The sequence below is a fragment of the Colobus angolensis genome, unplaced genomic scaffold (genome assembly GCF_000951035.1).
Source record: "Colobus angolensis palliatus isolate OR3802 unplaced genomic scaffold, Cang.pa_1.0 Scaffold176, whole genome shotgun sequence".
In the NCBI taxonomy this organism is placed as follows: Eukaryota; Metazoa; Chordata; class Mammalia; order Primates; family Cercopithecidae; genus Colobus; species Colobus angolensis.
In genome coordinates this window covers 3855825-3874685 of record NW_012114888.1, presented here as the reverse complement: position 1 = coordinate 3874685, position 18861 = coordinate 3855825, and the positions used below count along the sequence as shown (strand labels likewise).

Below are 18861 nucleotides of genomic sequence, written 5' to 3'. Positions count from 1 at the left end.
AAAAAAAAAAAAAAAAAAAACTGTGATAAAAACACGTAACATAAAACTTACCATCAACCATTTTTCAGTATACAGTTCAACTAGCTCTCTTTTAAAGGTGAAACTTATATGTACTATTAGGATAACCATTTAGAACTATATTGAAATCTGCCTTTGTGAGAAATCCTGAAGTGTGGAAAATACTTGACATACAGTAAGTGCTAAATGAATTTTAGCTGTCATTATTCTGACAGCTTGGACTTCAGGGCTTGGACATAAAAGCTCACAGACATAAACCTCCTCCTGCCTGAACACACACAAACACATACACCTGTTCTACTATGGCATTTCTGACACATAAAAGGCTATCCCAAATATTGAGCAGCCTCAAATAAATGCCTTTTAAAAAATAACCAAATTTAATGAAATACATATAACATTATATTGGTTGGTTTTCCAGCAATTTAACCTATTATTATCATAATTTTTTGAGACAGAGTCTTGCTCTGTCACCCAGGCTGGAGTGCAGTGGCACAATCTCAGCTCACTGTGACTTCTGCCTCCCGGGTTCAAGTGATTCTCCCAATTTAACCTCATTAACGTGATTCTTTAAAATGTCAACTTTCCCTTGTTCATGAAAGGATCAGAGAGGTGGGAGGATGGAGGGACAGATAAATCTTGGAATAGTCACAAGTCACCTGGATAGGCAAACATTTCTGTGAGTTTTTTGTTGGTTTTGTTTGTTTTTTTGCTGCACTGACCCCCACAGACCCTGCCATATCACTCACACCAGGGAAACAAATCCTTCTGTGCCGGTGGCTCAGTGCTCAAACCCAACCCTGCACCACACACACCACCATCCACGCTTTGTGGCTTTACTTGCCTCCATATCCAGTCTATGAAATTAATTTGTTCAGTAAAGCTATAGTTAACAGTACCTTCCAATGCAAAGGTAGGAATTGCTCAACTTCCTTTTAAGAGCAGATTTTGAACAAAAATTAACATTAAAATCACTCTGTACAGTGGTAAGCAAAACTTCCAGACCTGGCCACAGGCTGAATTTCTATAGATTTCATGAGGGACTGACGTTTTACATAATTTTTCACAGAATATTATTACCATATTGCTTCAAGTCAAAGACACTTTAAAAAAATCATTGTAACATCTCTGAAATCAGGATGTCTCACAATCTCTGTCAGGCCAGGTGGCAGTCCCAACAAAGGTATCATGGTCTGTACCAATAACACCCAAATTATTATATTTACAGCTGGGTAATTCAATTTTTTAGATCCTATCATAAACGGTATAATACAATTTAATTTTCTAGTTTCTTGTTGCCAGTATATACAGGTACAACTGATCTTGCTAAAGTCACTTAAGTTTATTTGTGCTTCCTCAAATTTGTTGAAATGATATGAAATATGTGCTTATGGAAAAAAGTTACTAAACAATTCTTTATTTTCTGTCTTCTAGTTTTCTCTTGTGTCTGATTTGTGTTTGAAGATGGTTCACCCCACAAAAGGAAAAAGTGAAAATTTCCAAGGAGGCTATATTATTACAGATCTGAATTTGCCTTAAAATATAAGCTTCTCCCAGAAATTAAATCAGTTGTGATTACCAAATTAATTAACTACGCTCACCCAAATCTAACAGCTGACAAAAGACAGAAGGTGCAAATATTAATACTGATACAAGATATATGATGTGGGGTTAGTCCATGATTTCAAAATGCTTTATAAGCACATATATCCTGGCCACTTCAGCAAACCCCTATAAAATGGAAAATGGACAGCAATAAAGAACCTTGAGATGCTTTGCTCTTATATAAATAGAGAAGCATTAACAAAGCGGAGTTCAGCAAAAATGCTTCATGATAATACCCATGACAGCAGAGACAAACCGGCTTCAATACTGAACCAACACTTGTGTGGTAATTTTTTTAATGAGGTGAAATTCACATAACATAACATTAACCATCTTAAAGTGAACAATTCAGTGGCATTTAGAACATTTACAATGTTGTATAACCACAACCTCTCCCTAGTTCCAAAATATTTCATCATCCCAAAAGAAAACCTAGTACTGGCCGGGTAATTTTAAAGGGTATTGTCAAGGATGACAGGATGTAATGTCCTATCTACCAGTGACACAATCACAAGGCCACAAAGGTAGGAAGAGGCAAGGACCAAAGCCTCAAGGCCCTTTTGAACATCTTCAAATGGGTTATAAAACATTGTGGTTATTTTGTTTATTCTCAGGATGAAATGAGACTTTTTCTTGCAGGAAAGGTATGACGTAATGGCAGAAAAACACGGCTTGGGTTTGTATTCCCGCTCTGGAAAATCTCAACTCATCTCCCCAGTAACAGAGATATGCATTTCACTGGTGTGGTTATTAAAGAACTCTGTAGTGAGTAAACCTCACTCGAAAAAGCCCTAAGGTTAGATGTGTTTGAGGAACAGCAAGAGTCCAATATGGCCGGCCTGGATGGAGACAGAGAGGGAGTGCGTAATCAGAGGAGAGATCTGGGAAGACCTCAGAATAAAAGCTGGAGACCAGCTTCATAAAGCCTTACAATTCATTGTAAGGATTTTAGCATCTACGTTGCAAGAGATGGGAAGCTGTTAGGAGTATTTTGAGGAATCGTTGGACATGATACATATTTTAAAAACATTCATTGCATATGTAAAGAGGAAAATGGTACTTTTACAGTTGAGAAACCTGGCCAACACTACCATAACCAAGTGATCAAGGTTAACATCACCAATGATGTCATGTGGATACCATGTATCACCCGACAGGAAGAGAAGGGCTCACAGTATGCATCCAGTAGAATTTTATATATATATTTCATATATGTATAAAGTGAAAGCTTAGACAATACATACTACTTAGGGATGCATACAGTTGTGGTCAAACATTAAAGAAAAGGAAGAGACTGTTAACTCAAAATTCAGGATAAGTTTCCCATGGAGCAAGGAGGGGAATTTCCATCTGGGAGGGGCAAAGAAGGATTTCTCAAGATAGTGTTCTGAATCTTAACCTGGGTGGTGAATTCACACGTTTTTATTTAATTATTATTTAATTTTTAAACTTTGAAATAGATTGAGAAAAATGGCAAAAATAATACAGAGAATTCCCACATGTCCTACATCCAGATCCTCCAAATCTAATATTTTACCCATTTGCTCAATCGTTGTTTCTTTACATGCATTCTTTTTTGGTATTTTTATTTATTTTAAAATGGACAAAAATGGTATATATTTATGGTGTACAGCATGAAGTTATGACTTATGTATACATTGTGGAATGACTAAGTCAAGGCAATTAACACATCCATTACCTCACATACTTATCAATTTTCTGGGGGGTGGTAGAACATGTAAAATCTCTCAGCAATTTTCAAGTGTACAATGAATTTATTAACTATAGTTGTACAATAGATCTGAACTTATTCTTCTTATCTAACTGAAATGTTGTATCCTTTGACCAACATCTCCCCAATTTCCCCTTTCCCCTCACCATATATAAATTTATATATGCGAATTTTTCAGGCATTTGAGAATAAACTGCTTACACAATGAGTTCTTATCACCTAAATTTTTCAGCATTTCCTATAAACAAGGGTATTATTTTTCATGCCACAATGATCACAACTAAGAAATTAGTAGTACTAATATCTACCCACTTTAATAAAATTTCACCGATGTTTCCATTGCCTTTTACAGTAAAAGACAAAAATAATCTTATGATGAAAAATTGATTTTTAAAATAATTTATTTTTTTTCTGTTCCAGGATCCAATCGAGGATCACATGGTGCATTTAGTTATCATGACTCGTTAAATCGCATTAATTCCTTCAATTTAGAACAGTTCTTCAGCCTTTGTCTTTCACGACCGTGACATTTTTGAAGAGTGTAGCCGTTTATTTTAAAAGGATGTTCGTCAATCCGGGCTGCGTAAATGTTTTATATAATCTTCTTAGGTCTTACGTATTTCACAATTAAAAAACCAGATGCAACTCGGCCAGAAATAAAATGAACCCAGAAGCAGTAAATCTAAAGAAGCACTGTTTGGTAAGAAATCAGTAAAACAAGCCGATTTATCAAAATTACCGGTTTTTTAAAAAACGACATTTTCTTGATTCTAAAAACAAAACAGTACCAAGACAGAAAATCAATTGAACATGGAAGGCCCCTCCCGTGCTAATCACCTGCACGTTCTCTCCACTCGGGAAGGCTTCTGCCAGAATAAAAAACCTCTGCGCGTTATAAACTTTGCTTATTCGCAGGCGCCATTTTCTGCCTTATAGGCACCACCTCCCCTCCACTGTCATCCCTCGGCCTCAGAGCACGCCCCTGGGCTCACGTCAGCAACCTAACCTCGTTCCCAGGCTCCAGGCTCCTCCCCCACGCAGGTCGCCGCTCCCTCCCTCGGACCGTTCGGCTCCGCCCCGCTCTTCTGCTGACGTCACAAAGCTCGCCTCGTTCCCAGCCGCCCCGGAGCAATCGGAGACCGCTCCCCGCCCCCCAAAGTTGCATTACGCAGCGCAGGCCGCGCCCCCGCCTTATGTCGCAGAACCCACCTTCTTCCCAGGTTCCTACGCAGTTTCACTACGCAAGGCCCGGCCCCACCTCCAGGGCTGAAACCGGTCTCATCACAACAAACCCCATTTTGTTCTCAGGCGTCAGACTGCACCACACAGGCCCCGCCCCTTTTCCAGACGTTGCGATTCATTCAAAGGCACTTCCCCGCCCCTTTAGCCCGCTGTCCCGACGGCCACTCCCCCGCCCCCGCACCCCGCAGCAGCTTTCCCGGGGCCCTCGGCCGCCGAATCTCCAGCGGTTGTCAATGCCCCCACCGTCCCCTCTGCCGAGGCTTCACCGCAGCCCAGCCTCACCAGCTTTCGCCGGCCCGCAGTGGACGTTCTCGCCCACTCTCGCCGTTTTCTATCTGGCGCCACTGGCTGTCTAGGCCTGGCAGCTCCTCGCGCTGTGGCTCTCTATCCTCAGCCACCGCCACCGCCGCCGCCACAGCCGCCGCAGCAGCAGCTGGATTTTCTGCGACCGTCGCCATCGCTGTCCGTTCTCCTCTACAGCCAACGCAGCTGTGCGAGATTGGAAGACGCCCCTCAACAGCCACTTCCGGATTTTGGTCCCGGAAACGGAAGCAGAGCCCCCCGAACAGTCGCGGGGCTACTGCCATATTGGAAATGGCCCCGCGCACAGACGCGTCGAAGGTCTAGGTGGGGTAAAATCTTCAGTGGAAACCAAGAAAGACAAAAGTGCCTTGTGGGGTTCCAACACCCTGTAGAGTTAGGGCACAGGTGGCATGGAAAGTGGAGGCTGAGGTTCCCGAGGTGGGCGAGGACTCCTACCCTGGGAGCAGCGTTTTTGTTAGCCTGATCAGAATGCCCTTCATTGTACTACCCTTAATCATCAAAACCCAATGCAAAAGAGATTTCCACCTCCAGAGACCCACCTAGGCCAGCGGGTCATTGTTTCTCTTTCTGAACTAGATTTATTCACTAGACAAGGTGTTGAAGGCAAGTTAGCCCCAGGCCCTATGTTTGTTGGAGTCATAGCAATCATAACTAAGCTAACTGTCCGCCCAGTTTAAGTGCTTTGTTGGACTAAAATAGTAGCCTCAGGCAGCAGGTACTGTCCTTATCACCCCTGGGTAACAACTGGACTCTTGAGTACCAGAAACGTCCCTCAGCTAATAAGTGGTGGAGCTGCAGTTTCAACTTAAGAAATCTAGTTCCAGAGCTGTGACCTTAAACACCAGGTCAAACATTCTCCAACCGTGTGGTCCCAGCCTGTCTACCGGTCCAAAACTCCTCTTGGGGGTTCACAAAATGAAAACTATTTTCACAATACTTTTTCACTCTCATTCTCTCGGGGTGTACAGTGTAATTATCCAGAGGCTTCTGAATCCAGAGGCTGTATGACATAAACAAGAACTCTTTTGAATGTCTTAAACTTTTTAAGAACATAAAGGAATCCCGAGGCCCAGAGTTTGAGAAGCCTTGCACTAAGCCAGGGTCTCTCAACCTCAGCACTGTCATTTCTTTATTGTGGGCATTGCAGGATGTGCAGCAGCATCCCTGGCCTCTACCTACTAGATACCAAGTAGTAGCCCTCAGGACAACCAAGTGTTTCCAGACATTACCAAATGTCCTTTGGGGGAAAAATGTCTCTGGTTGAGAACCACTGCACTAGGCTATGCTATTCCTTTCTCTGCCAGGGCTGCCAGCCCTGTTGGTGATGACTTTAATTTAGAACCTCCCTTCCCCCTCACAATCTCATAATTTACCTATTTTCAGTTAACCTCTGCGGGGCAGGAATTGTGTCTTTATTACTCTGATTCCAGCCCCCAGCCCAGACCTGGCATAGATGAGGGGTCAGTTTTGTAAGCTCTGGGTGAGGTAAGGGAGCAGCCCTTTCAGTTAAGGGTCCCCAAAGAAAGTGGCATTTGAGTTGAGTCAGACACATGGCAGATAGCTGCTCTTTAAGCCCAGTTCAATCTTGTCAGATTCTCTGAATGGATTCTCCCCATTACCCCTCTGCAGACTCCCCCTCCCCATTTATCTGGGCAGCCAGGTAAATCCAAGAGACTTCCAGCCCTAGACCACTTTTTCACCTTCCAGAGGCCAACCTCTGCCCACACCAGTGACCCTACCACTTCCCAGAGCAGTTGGGTGAATTCTAATCCTTTTAAATCCACCCTGGCAATCATGTCCCCCTTTGCAAGGCCCTCCTTTTCCCATCCTCCGTTGCTGCCAGAAGTGGCCATGTCATCTGATTCTAGCCAAGAAATGGCACCGGAAGTCTGCTGAGGAGCTTGTGGAAGTTCCAGCCATTAAAAGAAAACAGGCAGGTAAGAAAGGTGTTTTGTTTTCCCTGCTTGCTTTTCCACCTCTGGGGACATGGCAGTCATCATGGCACCATGAGGCTGCAAGCTGAAACATCACTAAAGTGCTTACAAAGACACAGTAGAGGCTAGCCTTGGTGGCTCAAGCCTGTAATCCCAGCACTTTGGGAGGCCAAGGCGGGTGGATCACTTGAGGTCAGGAGTTCGAAACCAACCTGGTCAATATGGTGAAACCCCATCTTTACTAAAAATACAAAAATTAGCTGGGTGTGGTGGCGCATGCCTGTAATCCCAGCTACTCAGAGGCTGAGGCAGGAGAATCGCTTGAACCCAGGAGGCAAAGGTTGCAGTGAGCCGAGATTGTGCCACTACATTCCAGCCTGGGCGACAGAGACTGTCTCAAAAAACAAACAAAACACAGTAGAGTGATTAGAAGTCCATGGGCCCCCACCACTGGGCTTTAGTAAACGGCCACTTAATTAGGCTTGCCATTACTTGCAGTATTTGCCTGGCCCTGCTCACCCCACCTCTTCTGCTTGGAAAACAATCCTTGGCTTTGCCCAAGATGGTGGGACTGGGGCTGGAACTCACAGGACAAAGGAAATAAAAGTCTCAACTATCCTCATACCTGAGAGCAAATCCCAGGTTGTGTCATTGATCCCTGGCCTCTTGCAAACTCTCTCACCCATGCCCATGGTTTCTGTTACTTCCTGGACACTAATAATTGAAATTTCCAGGTTAAGGATTTCTCTACCTACTCAGTGGTCCACAATCTACCCTTTACTGTCAAGATTCCCTCCTCTTCATGGTTTCCTAGTCAGATGCTGTGGTGGTCATACTGGGCCTTTGCCTCATCTTCCCATCCATGGTTCTGTTGGGCCTTCCAGTGTCTTTCAAACATCATCTCTCCACTCCCCTGTCTCCACCCTCTTATCAGGCTTTCTCACATTCCTGGGCAAATCTAACTCCCCTTTCTGCTTCTCAGCCCATCAACACCATTCAGCCTGCCCTACCTGCTTCAACTCCATATTCTACTGTTACATGTGCAATACCTCAGATGCCTTTTTCATAGTTGTGACGTGTCCCTGGTCCACTCCCAGTGTTTTCATAGACAGTAGTGATCAGGTATGAATTCTCCAAGGTCCCGGTAATCACCCCAGCTTGGCCACCCTCTACCCCTACAGGGATTTGCAAGCAGGCTTTTCACTTTAGACTTTTTAATATTTCATACAGCGATTATGGTGCATTCAGGAACCCAACCCCCCAAACCCACTAGGAGGGCTCCCACCCCTGCCCTCCCACCCCATTTCAGGGCCCCAGGGCTTAGGGTGGAGGAAGGGGAGGTAACCACCCATCCAGGGACTGACCCTGGAGACTGTCCCTGCCCTGCCTCACCCACCCCAGGAGATAGGGGGCAACACCTGGGCACAACCCCTCACAACTCCCTCCCCCAACCCTGCTTGTGCACATATGCACACTATGGCTCCTTGCTGAGCTGGTCAGTTCCTGGCAGGGCCCCTACCCAACAGCACCGAGTGGGATGGGAGCAAGAGGGCTGAGCTGGGGAGACCCTGAGAAGGAAGGAGGCCCCAGCTATGGGACTGCAGGAGAGAAAGAGTGGGGCCCCCCACCTTGTCCATTTCCCAGAGTCTCTGGTAGTCCCCAGATCCTCCTGCAGCTAGGGATGGCAGGCGGGGGTAGGAAGGCGAGTGGCCGTGGCATGCTTTCCCATAGCCGATCCCAGGGTCTGGTGATGATCAGGGTTCCAAACAGGGGCTGTCCCCCTGTCTCTGAAAGGCTGGGAGCAGGGCTTCATTGCACAAAATACTGTGGGAGGGCCACACGCAGGGGGTGGGGCCCAGCCAATCTGTATACAGAGATATTGCATTTAAAAAAATGAAAACCTCATTTAAAATAATTAAAAAAAAACAATGAATGAAACAAACAAAAAAAGGCCCACACAATATGAGGCAGGTGGGGCAGGCAGGAAAGCAGGCAGGGGATGCCTCAGACTCAAGGCATTGTCACCATCTTGTCTGAGTCGAGATTCCCAGCCTGAGCTAGCTCTGGACCCCTGGCTGGCCGTGGGGTAGTGGTCCTGGGGGATGGTATGATGAGGGGTAGGCCTGGCCTCAGTGTGGGAGGCTGGCACGGCCATGCTGTCCACCGGCAACTACCAAGATAGAGACAGACAGACAGACAGACAGACCAAGTGAAGGAGTGATGAGAGCTTTGTTAGCACCCAGCAGACAGGCCAATGGGTGGGTTGACAGGCCAATGGTCGGGTGTTTGGACAGGCAGCAAGGGACAAGTGGGCAGGTGAACATGGCTCAGGCAGGTAGGCAGAGTAAGCAGGGAAGATGTAGTTGGGGGCTGCCCTGTGAGGGGTGTGGCATCCCTCCAGCCGCTGCCTGCTGGGGCCTCGGTCTGTGGCTTAGAATTCGGTGTCCACCACGCGGAAAGCTGGCCTGCCTGTGGGGGAAAGCAGAGCAGATGGCGGTTGGTGGTAAGCAGGTAGGTGGGTAGGGTGGGGGGGAAGACAAGGGGCTTACCTACCTGAGTCAGGCATCGACGAAGACCGAAGGCTGGCCTCCTTTTGTAGCTGAATCTCCTTTAGTGCAAATATGGAAGTAGCTACAGATGGGGGAGACATAGAAGTGGGGGATGACCCATGAGGTCATTCAGGATCAGCCCCATATGACCCCACTGGAAGAATTAGAAAACGCTGCCCCTTCTCTGAGAGGCTTGACCTTCAGCTGTCAAACAATTCCATACACAAACCAGCTACAACCAGGGAAGATAAAATATGGACTATTACATGACACAAAGAAATTATTATTAATTTTGTCAAGTGGATTATAGTATTGCAGTTACCACTGGTTAAGTCTAGGTGATGGGTGGTGTTTGGGGTTTGCTTTATGTATTAATCCAGTGGGGAGATGGGGAAAGTGAGCAAATGTTTTTTGTAGGTTTGATAATAATGTTGTTTGAAAAAAAATCTTTTATAGGTATATGCTGAAATTATTTAGGGATGAATGCTATGATGTCTGAGATTGGATGTGATTCAAAATAATCAGAGAGAATATAGATAAAACCAGATTGACCATGAATTGATGACTTATTGGAGTACTTAGGGACTCATCATATTATTTTGACTAATATATAAATACATATATTTGAAAATATCTATATTAAAAAGTTTTTAAAAGCCAGATAGAAAAAGAGAACATCACATGTGATTCTATTTCTATAAAGTACAAGGAGAGAAAAAAACTTATCCTTGCTGTTAGAGGTCAAAACAGTGGTCACCCTTTGGGGAGGGGCTGGGAATAACTGAAGGAGATGCAAGGGAGCTGGGGGTGGGAAGCTTTTAACATTCTGTTTCTTGACTTTTGTGCTAGTTACAAGGATACGTTTCATTTATGAAAATTCATTGTATAGTATACTTACGATTTGTGCATTTTTTAGCGCATGTAAGGAAATGTGTACTTTAAAAAAGGTAAAATGCTATTGCATATATTTTTATGTATGTTTTAAATTTTTCATGAAAGGTAAAAGGAACTGAAAACTAAAAAATGTTTTCATAACAAATACAACCCATCACACCTGTGAACAAGATGCCCCCCCACCACTTAGAGTAGCATAGCCAGAATCCTACACAACCCGCCAGCTGGCCCCAGCAGTTCTGCTTCCCAGTCCCCACACTGGCCGGTTCATTCCCCAGCTCCACTCACTGTCAGGAAGTTTGTGGATCCGCTCCCCCAAACTGAGGAAGAATGGATGTTTCATGGCATCTTCTGCGGAGATCCGATTTCGACCCTCAAACTGAGTGGGGGTGGGGGGAGGGGGATAGTATTGATTATCTTCAACAAGTAGGTCTCTCTGCCCACCTCAGACCCTGCCCCCTGGTTTGAGGCGGGGGTCCCTGTTTCCCCACACCTGGAATCCCATACCCCCAAGGCTGACCCAAGGTGGTCTCACCTGCAACAGCTTGGTGAGGAGGTCGGCCCCGTCGCTATCAAGTCTGCCACAAGGACAAAGAGACCTGCTTTAAAATGAGTTTGGACACTCTGGCCCCTAACGTCCACCCACCCACCAGCCTCACCGGGGTGCGTGGCTCAAAAGGGCCTCGGCTCGGTACTTGGGGTAGTTGTATGTCTTGAACTCCTCATTGGACAGGATGCCTGGCCACGTCTCCTCAGTTGGGGTTCCTAGTAGGGAAGAGGAGTTACCCCAAACATCTCACAGGTCCTCTCTGTGTCTCCACAGCGTCTAGGGCCCATGCCTCCTCACCTAAGATGCGGAAGATGAAGTGTAGCTGTTCCTCCACCGTGGAGCCCGGGAAAAGGGGCCGGCCTGTGGCCATCTCATAGAAGATGCAGCCCACACCCCTGGGCAGGGAGGGCACAGTGAATAGAGAGGCAGCTGACTGGGCGGCTGTTGTGACCAAGCCACCCCCTTTACCACGTGGCCCCTGCCACACTTCCACCTGTCCTTACCACATGTCAATCTGAGTGGAGTAGTCCGTGGACCCGAGCAGGATGTCAGGGGGCCGGTACCACAGTGTCACCACCTCATTGGAGTATGTCTTTGTTGGGATTGACTTGGCTCGGGCCAGGCCTGGAAATCAGACAAAGGACAGTTAGAGTGAGGGGGTCATGGGCAAAGTCTGGGGGAGAGTGCAGTTGAGACTGAGGGTGTCCTAGGCAAAATCTGGGAAGGCTGAAGGGAAGTGAGACTAAGTGGTCATGGGAAAGTAGGAGGCTGGTGAGCCAATGAGAAGAAGGGGGAGGCCAGTGGTACCAAAGTCAGCCAGCTTGAGCTCTCCCCTCTCGTTGATGAGCAGGTTCTGGGGCTTGAGGTCTCGGTGTAGCACCTTCTGCCGGTGGCAGTAGGCCAGGCCACGGAGCAGCTGGAACAGGAACAGCTGGGGACCCAGGAATGGCAGGCAGAGATCAAAGACTATCCACTAGCCCGACCCCCAGCAGGCACTGCTCCCCTCCCAAACACAGACACCAGGCCCAGAGCCTTGTCACACAATAGAGGACAGGGTCCCAGTGCCCTCCAAGGGCTCCTAGCAAAAAAAGCCAAAGGGAAAAGTCCATTTCTGGGAGATTTGTGGGTTGGAGTGGGTGACTGGGGGCCCCCTTGTGCCCCTGCTGCCTGCCCCACACCCACTTTCACATTGTGCATGTTGATGATGTTCCCACAGTCATCCAGGTACTGCTTCAGGTCCTTGTCCTGAGGAAAGAAGAGGTGGTACAGGAATGAGGGTTACTTCCTACGGCTCCTGGCCTTCTCCCCACCTCCCCCAGGACCCAGTGCCACCCAACCTTACCAGGTACTCAAAGACAAGGGTGAGGGACTTCTCCGTGTGGATAATATCATGTAGCGTAACGATGTTGGCGTGTTTGAGGTCCTTGAGCAGGGACACTGCAGGAAGCATGGGAGTGGGACAGGAAGAGTCAGGGTCCTATCCTCAGGACAGAGGTGAGGACAAGGACTAGAAAGGGACAAGCCCAGGTTTTCTTTCTTTCTCCAGACAGTTCAGGGTAATGCCTCGGAGCCACCAGCTCTAACCCACCTCATGTAAGTTGTGTCTCCATGTTGCAGATGTGGAAAGTAAGACTCAGAGGAGAGTATGGAGCAAGAACCTGGGATTGCAGCCCCAGGCTCATGTGACACTAGATTTTCACAACCTGTTTTTGGTTTCTGGGAAGGGGCCTGGCTCCAACCCTCAGTACACAGGCCTGCAGCATCATGTGAAATTGAATTTGCATACTTAATTTCAGTGCAATTCAAATTCATTCCATGTGATACTCTGACTAGAAATTGTTACAGTAAATAAATTGGTGAGCACTTTCAGGGGTGTTCTCGGAACCAAACCCTGGTTTGCAATTCATCCACCTTTTATCCAAATGGGAACAGATTCCTGGTTACCCTGATTATTACCTGGATATGTGGGTGACAGGCATTCCCATGAAAGCCAGAGTGTTTTGTGGGGGGTCCCAGAACCAGTCTTTGTTCTCATTATGGAGTGTGTGCACCAGGGGTGAGTTGGGGAAGCCTGGGGCAGATGGGATGGGGGTGTGTACCTTCCCGGATGGCGGTGCAGGGTGCCCCCTCTTCATGTTCCAGTCTGATCTCCTTGAGTGCCACAAGGTTGTCTGTGAGCTTGCTTTTGCCTTTGTAGACGGTGGCATAGGTACCCTGGAATGTGAGGAAGTGTGACAGGAGAGGTGCTATGAGATTCCAGGAGTTCCCACTGACCTTCATCCCCACCATGGGCCTCCTAGCTGCCTCTCACCTCGCCCAGCTTGTCCAGCTTAATGTAGGTCTCCAGTTTCCCAAAGCCAATCTCAGACTGTGGGACAAATGAGGCAGGTTGAAGCAAGTTCAGAAGGGTCTGGGAGAGGAGGAGAAAAAGGAGAGGACAGGAACAGAAGGTGCTTACTAGGCTGACACGACGGAGGCGGCGGCTGAGGGGCTTGTCAAAGATGGGGCTATTGAGGGTCAGCTTCTCCAGGTAGCCCTCAGGTAGCCGGATGTCAGCTGGTAGCGACAGGCGCTTGTTGATGTCCTAGCAGGTAAGGCGAGCGAGAAACAGGATCATGAGTTCCACCTCCCCAGGTCCAACCCCCTTTTCCAGCTCCTCCACCATCCAGACTGGGTCAAGCACCTCAGTGGAGATCTTGCGTGGGGGATGGTTGCGCATGCGCACTCTCACTGGAGACTGCACCTCATCCGAGGAAGTGGCTGAAGCCTGGTCACTCTCCCCATCAGACCCCATCTTCAAGTCCTCGTGCACAATCTCTGGTGGCAGGGAGAGGGGTAGGGCAGGCCAGGTGGGGTCAGAAACCACAGGACACCCCCCTCCCCCATGAGACATATTCCATCATCACACATGTGTGCACATGGCCCCCAGAGGAAACCTGGAATCCCTCGGGGAGAGGGTGATAGGGCCCAGGAAAGCTCAGGTACATCTAGGACAGGTTCAACTGGGGGGTGGGGAGGCAAAAGTCACCTGGTGGAACCCTTCCTTCCAAGGGAAAGCTGAGCTCAGGGCTGGTAGTTAGGTGGTGGCAGGGGAAGCCAAGGGTCCTGGGAAGGCAGGCCCGGGGCAGGCAGGTACCAGAGGCCTGAGGAGGCCATCACAGAGGGCAGAAGGGCAGAGGGAGCCTTGGGGCAACTGTGACAGGCAAGGCACCCTCTGCCCCCCTACAACGGGGCCTGGGCAGAAAGGCAAGGAGAGGAGCGCAGATGGACAGATAGACCGAGGGTGTTGAGAGAAGATGGGAGGGAAGGCGGAGAAGAGAGCACATGGGGGGCAGAGAAAGGGCAGAAAATTGAGAGGAAAATGAGGAATGTGGCCACGAGGCAACACCTGGGAAGCAGCCTGGGGTCATATGGGAGAGGGGGTAGCCAGTGGACCCACCTGGTGCAGAGCTGAGTGGGCCCCGTGCAGAACGAAGTTCCCCAGGAGCAGCACGTGTGGGGGCCTCTCCAGGGTCACTGCCGCCACCACCACCACTCTCATCCAGGCCTATCTGCTCAGGGGCACCATTGGTCTTGTCTATGCCTCGGCCACCTCGGAGTGTCATTGACAGCTGCCGTTTGATCTTCTTCATCCGATCCATGGCGATCTGAGCAAGGGACAAGGATGGAAATGGGTCTCATATTAGCATTTGCTTGATCACCATGGGTCCCCTAAAGCCCACAGTCTAGCAGGGAGCACTGACATGAACTTGTCAGTGCTCGCTCAACCAATATGGACCCCAAAGCCACAGGATTTCTGGAAACCCAACATGGACCGGGATCTTTGTAAGTACCTGCCCACCCACAGAGCCAGCCCCACTGGGACCCTGCTCCTAAGTAGCCCACCTGAGTTCTCAGATTTAGCTGGCTGATTGAGGGCAAGGGCCCAAACGATGGATTGTTGGCCTCTAGGGGAAAAGCCCCACTGTAGGAGCAGAACTTCTCAGGTACAGCTGCAGTGATGGGCCCAGCCATGGGTCGGCCAGGGCGTGTGCCGAGAACTGAAGGATGGGTGACATGGCCTCGAGCATGCCCATAGAGTGGCATAGTTCCCCTGGCACCACCCTCAAAGGCCAAGGCGGATTATTCCCTGTGGCCACAGGGACCCTCCTCCTGACTTCTCTAGCACTCATCGTCATGACAACCACTGCATCATCCCATTCATCTACCCAGGTGGGTGGGGGTGGGGGGAGTCTGTGTCAGGGTGTCCTGCCCAGACCCACCCACTGGGTGGGATTGTGTGGAGTGGGGGGTCTCAGTGTATACCAGCTGTTCTCAAGACTGCCAGAAAGGTTTGATCAGGTTAGGACCCCTAGGGTCCAATCTAGACTTTTACAAGCCAGGTCACATTTCTCCTCTACTCAAGAATGTACTACGTTTCCCATCACCCCAAATACACGCCCCAGTCCTCAATGTGGCCCACAGGTCTTTCTTTACCTCATTTGGCCCTATTACCTCTCTGCCCACCCCCCACCCCCCCTAACCGCCCCGCCACCATTCCTACTTGCTGTTCTGCAGCCACACCCAGCAGAATCCCACCTCGGGGCCTTCACACTGGCTGTTCCTGGTACCTTGGAACACCCTTCCCCTAAATTTCGAAATGGCTTACTCCCCTCTCCCTTCAGGCCATTGCTCAAAAGTCACCTTTTCATGAGGCCTCCATGAATAACCCTGTTTAAAATCTCAACCATCCCGAGCTCCCTTACCTTGCCAGTTATCCCCCCAGCACTCATTACTTCCTCAGAAATGACACCAACTACTTATTGGTTTCTTTAGTCTTTACTGTCTATCTCCTCACTGCCACAACTAGAAGATCAGCTCCGCCAGGGTAGATTTCTGTGTTTAGGTCACGGCTATATCCTGAGGACCTGGAATAGTGACTGACATAGAGTAGATGCTCAAAAAGTGCTTATGGCAGACATAAGTGAATCAGGGGGCCGAGGGCCTAGGACCAACCTCTGCTGAGGTGATGAGTCCCTGCTATTCATTGAACAACCCTAAACAAGGTAGCCCAGGGATGCTGGCATCGACAGGAAGATGACCTAGATGGATTGTTGAAGGGAATGGGGCCACCAAAAGGCTTAGGCCAGCCGTCTTCTGCTTCCTCTTGGGCTCTGGGCCAGCAAGGAGGGGGAAAGACCTGGCCCAGGAACCATCTGGACTCACAGCAGGGCCTAAGATGGCCCCGGGCCCAAGGGAAGTAGAGCTAGATAGGAGGTCGAGGATGAGACTGGGGCTGGATTTGAGGAGAGAAATGGGTCATCTGCTACCTTGAGATCAGGTGCTTCCCCCAGCAGTTCCCACCCCCACCTGGCTGAACTCACTATCCCCAGGAGGGGTAGGGGCCACCCTAGCAGAAACACCTCAGATACAGGATGAGGTCCATCCATGGAGAACCCAGGATAATGACAAAACATCCTGACCTGGGAGGCTGAATACTGGGCCTAAGGCGAGGAAGGTAAAGCATGGCCAGCTCCCAAAGACAACCTTGTGTCCCCATATGGCACAGATGCCCAGTTGCTTTGCATGTTGCGACAGGGAGCAGGGGAGGGGCTGGGGGAAGACTGGAAGTAGGGCTGAATGGAGGATGGGGAGGGAGCCAGGAGGAGCCATGGGTCCATGACCTCTAACTGGAAACCCCAAGGGCTGGACATGCTCTGGAGTTCAGTTTCTTGGGATTTTAGGAAGATGGGGTGTAAAATCTGTATATCACATGACACTCCCAGAAAGAGGGATTGGGGGGGGCTCAGGCAAGCCCCTGTGAACAGAGATAATTGAACATTTATACTCAAGGAAACTTTTAAATATCATTTCAGTTGACTGAGCTTTTTAGATTTCAAAAAAGTGAAGGAGGGAGCAAGAAACTGGACATAAAAGCTCACCCCAAAAAGGGCACATGTCCTGCCTGACCCTTCCTGATCCCCAAAGACACACACCCATCCTCAAGACTACTCTCATACTCAAGGATACTCACCACACCAACCACTAAGGACCTGGTCATCGCACTCTATGTCCTGATCCCCATTAATACACGCTAGACCCTCAAGGAGGCCTCACTACATCTTACCTGCTATTATCTCATATACCCATCAGCATTCAAAGCCCTAACACATAACATACCGCCCTGAACTCTGTCAGCACACACTCAGCCTCCTCTAAGTAACTCTTGCCACCACATTCTTGGGCCCCTCCCTGGCCTGGCTTCTTGTTACCTTCTCCATAGCACTGATTCCCCTCATTAACATATTGTTCCCCTTACATGATTCTGACCTCTATTAACATGCACTTGGGGTACTCTATAGCTGACCCACATTAGCACTCACTGGACCTTCTTCATGCTGCTCTGAATGCTGTTAACATAAAGTGAACCTTACAGAAAGATCTCTAGCCGGTGTTACCCACACTCAGGCCCCTTCACAGCTATGACCATCTTAACACACATTCCAGTCCTTCCACTGTCCTGTCCCCTCGGTCAGCACAAACTGAGTCTTTACTCAGGCCTGATTTCTATTAGCACACGCTGGGCCTCACACACAGTCCTGCCTCCCCGTTAGTACACTCTGAACCCTTACTCAGCCCTATTCCCCAGGGACACAAGAACACACTGTTCTACCATGGCCTGACCCTCATTAGTGCACACAGGTCTCCATTCAGCCCTGACTCCCATTAGCACACACTTCAGCCCTCCCTAGCTGTAATCCACTTTAGCACACCGAGATCATCACACATTCCTGTCCTCTATTGCTCTCTGCTCCGACCCCTCCACAGATATAATCCCTGTTGGTTCACACTTAGATCCCTTCATGAAAGCCCTGATCCCCCTTATTACACACTAGATCCCCTCTGCAGCCCTACTCCCAAGTAGCACCCCCTGGAACCTCAACATACTCTGGTCCTCTGCGGACACAAGGGCACAATCTTTGCAAGGTTCTGATGCTTATTAGCATATTCCAGACTTTACACAGCTGACTCTCCCAATGGCACACATTGAAGAGCCTCTATGGCTCTAAACCCACATTAGCAACCACCAGAACTTCTTATATTACCCTGCTCCTTCCTAGTGTGCCCTCGAGACTCACATTCCCTGTGTCCATGGACACACTCACACCTCACATCACCTTGACTCTTCGTCCACTGAGCCTCTGAAGGTGCTAAAACACTTCCTTCCCCACCACCCCTTCCCGGGCCCAGGTAGACACACAATTCTCATCTCCCTTAGGCCAGGCTCAGGTCTTCCACAGTCCTTCCTCCATTCTGCCCTCATTAGCATATACTGGGTCCCAAACTACCCAGACCTTCGAGGCCACAGGCATACACGCTCTACAGCCATGATCCCCACTGGCACACACGCCTCACTCGAGTCCTTCAACTACCTGCCCTCCAAAAGCACACACTGCATTCTCACACACCGCAGGCCCCAGGGACAGACACGCAGCATTAACAGCATCTCGGGCCTCACTGCCACACGCCAGGCCTCAGAGCCCTGACCCCCATCAGCACACGTTCTGGTACCTGTGCCACCCTGTCCCCCATGAACACACACCGGGCCTCTCCGCGGACATAACCCCTATGAGCATGTCTTGGAACTTCCTCGACACCCCCCGTTATACACCCTCGGGTCCCTCACCCGCTCCGCACCCCGCCCTCCTTCCACAAGCACACACGGGGCCTTGAACCTTACACGGCTTATTGGCATGAGGCTTACTGCCACATGCTCCGACCCCCATTAGCAACCCACCCCCAGTCCTTCACCCCATTGTCACCCATTTCCACACCCTTTGGTCCTTTGACCCCCATTAGCACCCACAGCACTTCCCACCCCAGCTCCCAGGACGGGCCCAGGGCGGGGCCAAGGTCAGGGAGGCCCCAAATGACCCCCGCCCCGGTGCATTCTGGGAAATTTGCCGGGGGTGGGGGCACCTGCCAGCCCGGCAGCCCAGACCCCTGGGCACCGCCCGGGGTGGGTTCTGAAGG

The 18861-nt window shown here is 49.2% G+C and overlaps 2 protein-coding genes across 3 annotated transcripts in view; both read right to left on the bottom strand.

The window, feature by feature from the left end:
* USP11 (ubiquitin specific peptidase 11) overlaps window positions 1-5511 on the bottom strand; it is a 16289-nt gene extending 10778 nt beyond the window's left edge. The window contains 1 exon segment of the mRNA XM_011938709.1: window positions 4880-5511. Coding sequence (XP_011794099.1) covers window positions 4880-5184 — 305 coding nt within the window. The 5' untranslated portion in view covers window positions 5185-5511.
* A 2541-nt stretch (window positions 5512-8052) lies between these two features.
* Window positions 8053-18861, bottom strand: part of CDK16 (cyclin-dependent kinase 16) — a 12067-nt gene continuing 1258 nt past the window's right edge. The window contains exons 1-16 of one of the 2 annotated variants that reach the window (XM_011938707.1): window positions 14734-15021; window positions 14288-14495; window positions 13532-13665; window positions 13307-13432; window positions 13160-13216; window positions 12948-13062; window positions 12191-12285; window positions 12031-12093; window positions 11656-11779; window positions 11352-11472; window positions 11146-11243; window positions 10958-11063; window positions 10834-10876; window positions 10587-10677; window positions 9409-9486; window positions 8053-9324 (exon numbers count right to left, since the gene is read on the bottom strand). In XM_011938707.1, coding sequence (XP_011794097.1) covers window positions 9287-9324; window positions 9409-9486; window positions 10587-10677; window positions 10834-10876; window positions 10958-11063; window positions 11146-11243; window positions 11352-11472; window positions 11656-11779; window positions 12031-12093; window positions 12191-12285; window positions 12948-13062; window positions 13160-13216; window positions 13307-13432; window positions 13532-13665; window positions 14288-14495; window positions 14734-14934 — 1698 coding nt within the window. In that variant the 5' untranslated portion in view covers window positions 14935-15021 and the 3' untranslated portion in view covers window positions 8053-9286. Of the gene's footprint in view, window positions 9325-9408; window positions 9487-10586; window positions 10678-10833; window positions 10877-10957; window positions 11064-11145; window positions 11244-11351; window positions 11473-11655; window positions 11780-12030; window positions 12094-12190; window positions 12286-12947; window positions 13063-13159; window positions 13217-13306; window positions 13433-13531; window positions 13666-14287; window positions 14496-14733; window positions 15022-18861 lie in introns of those variants that run through there. The other variant, XM_011938708.1, reaches the window with a different exon arrangement.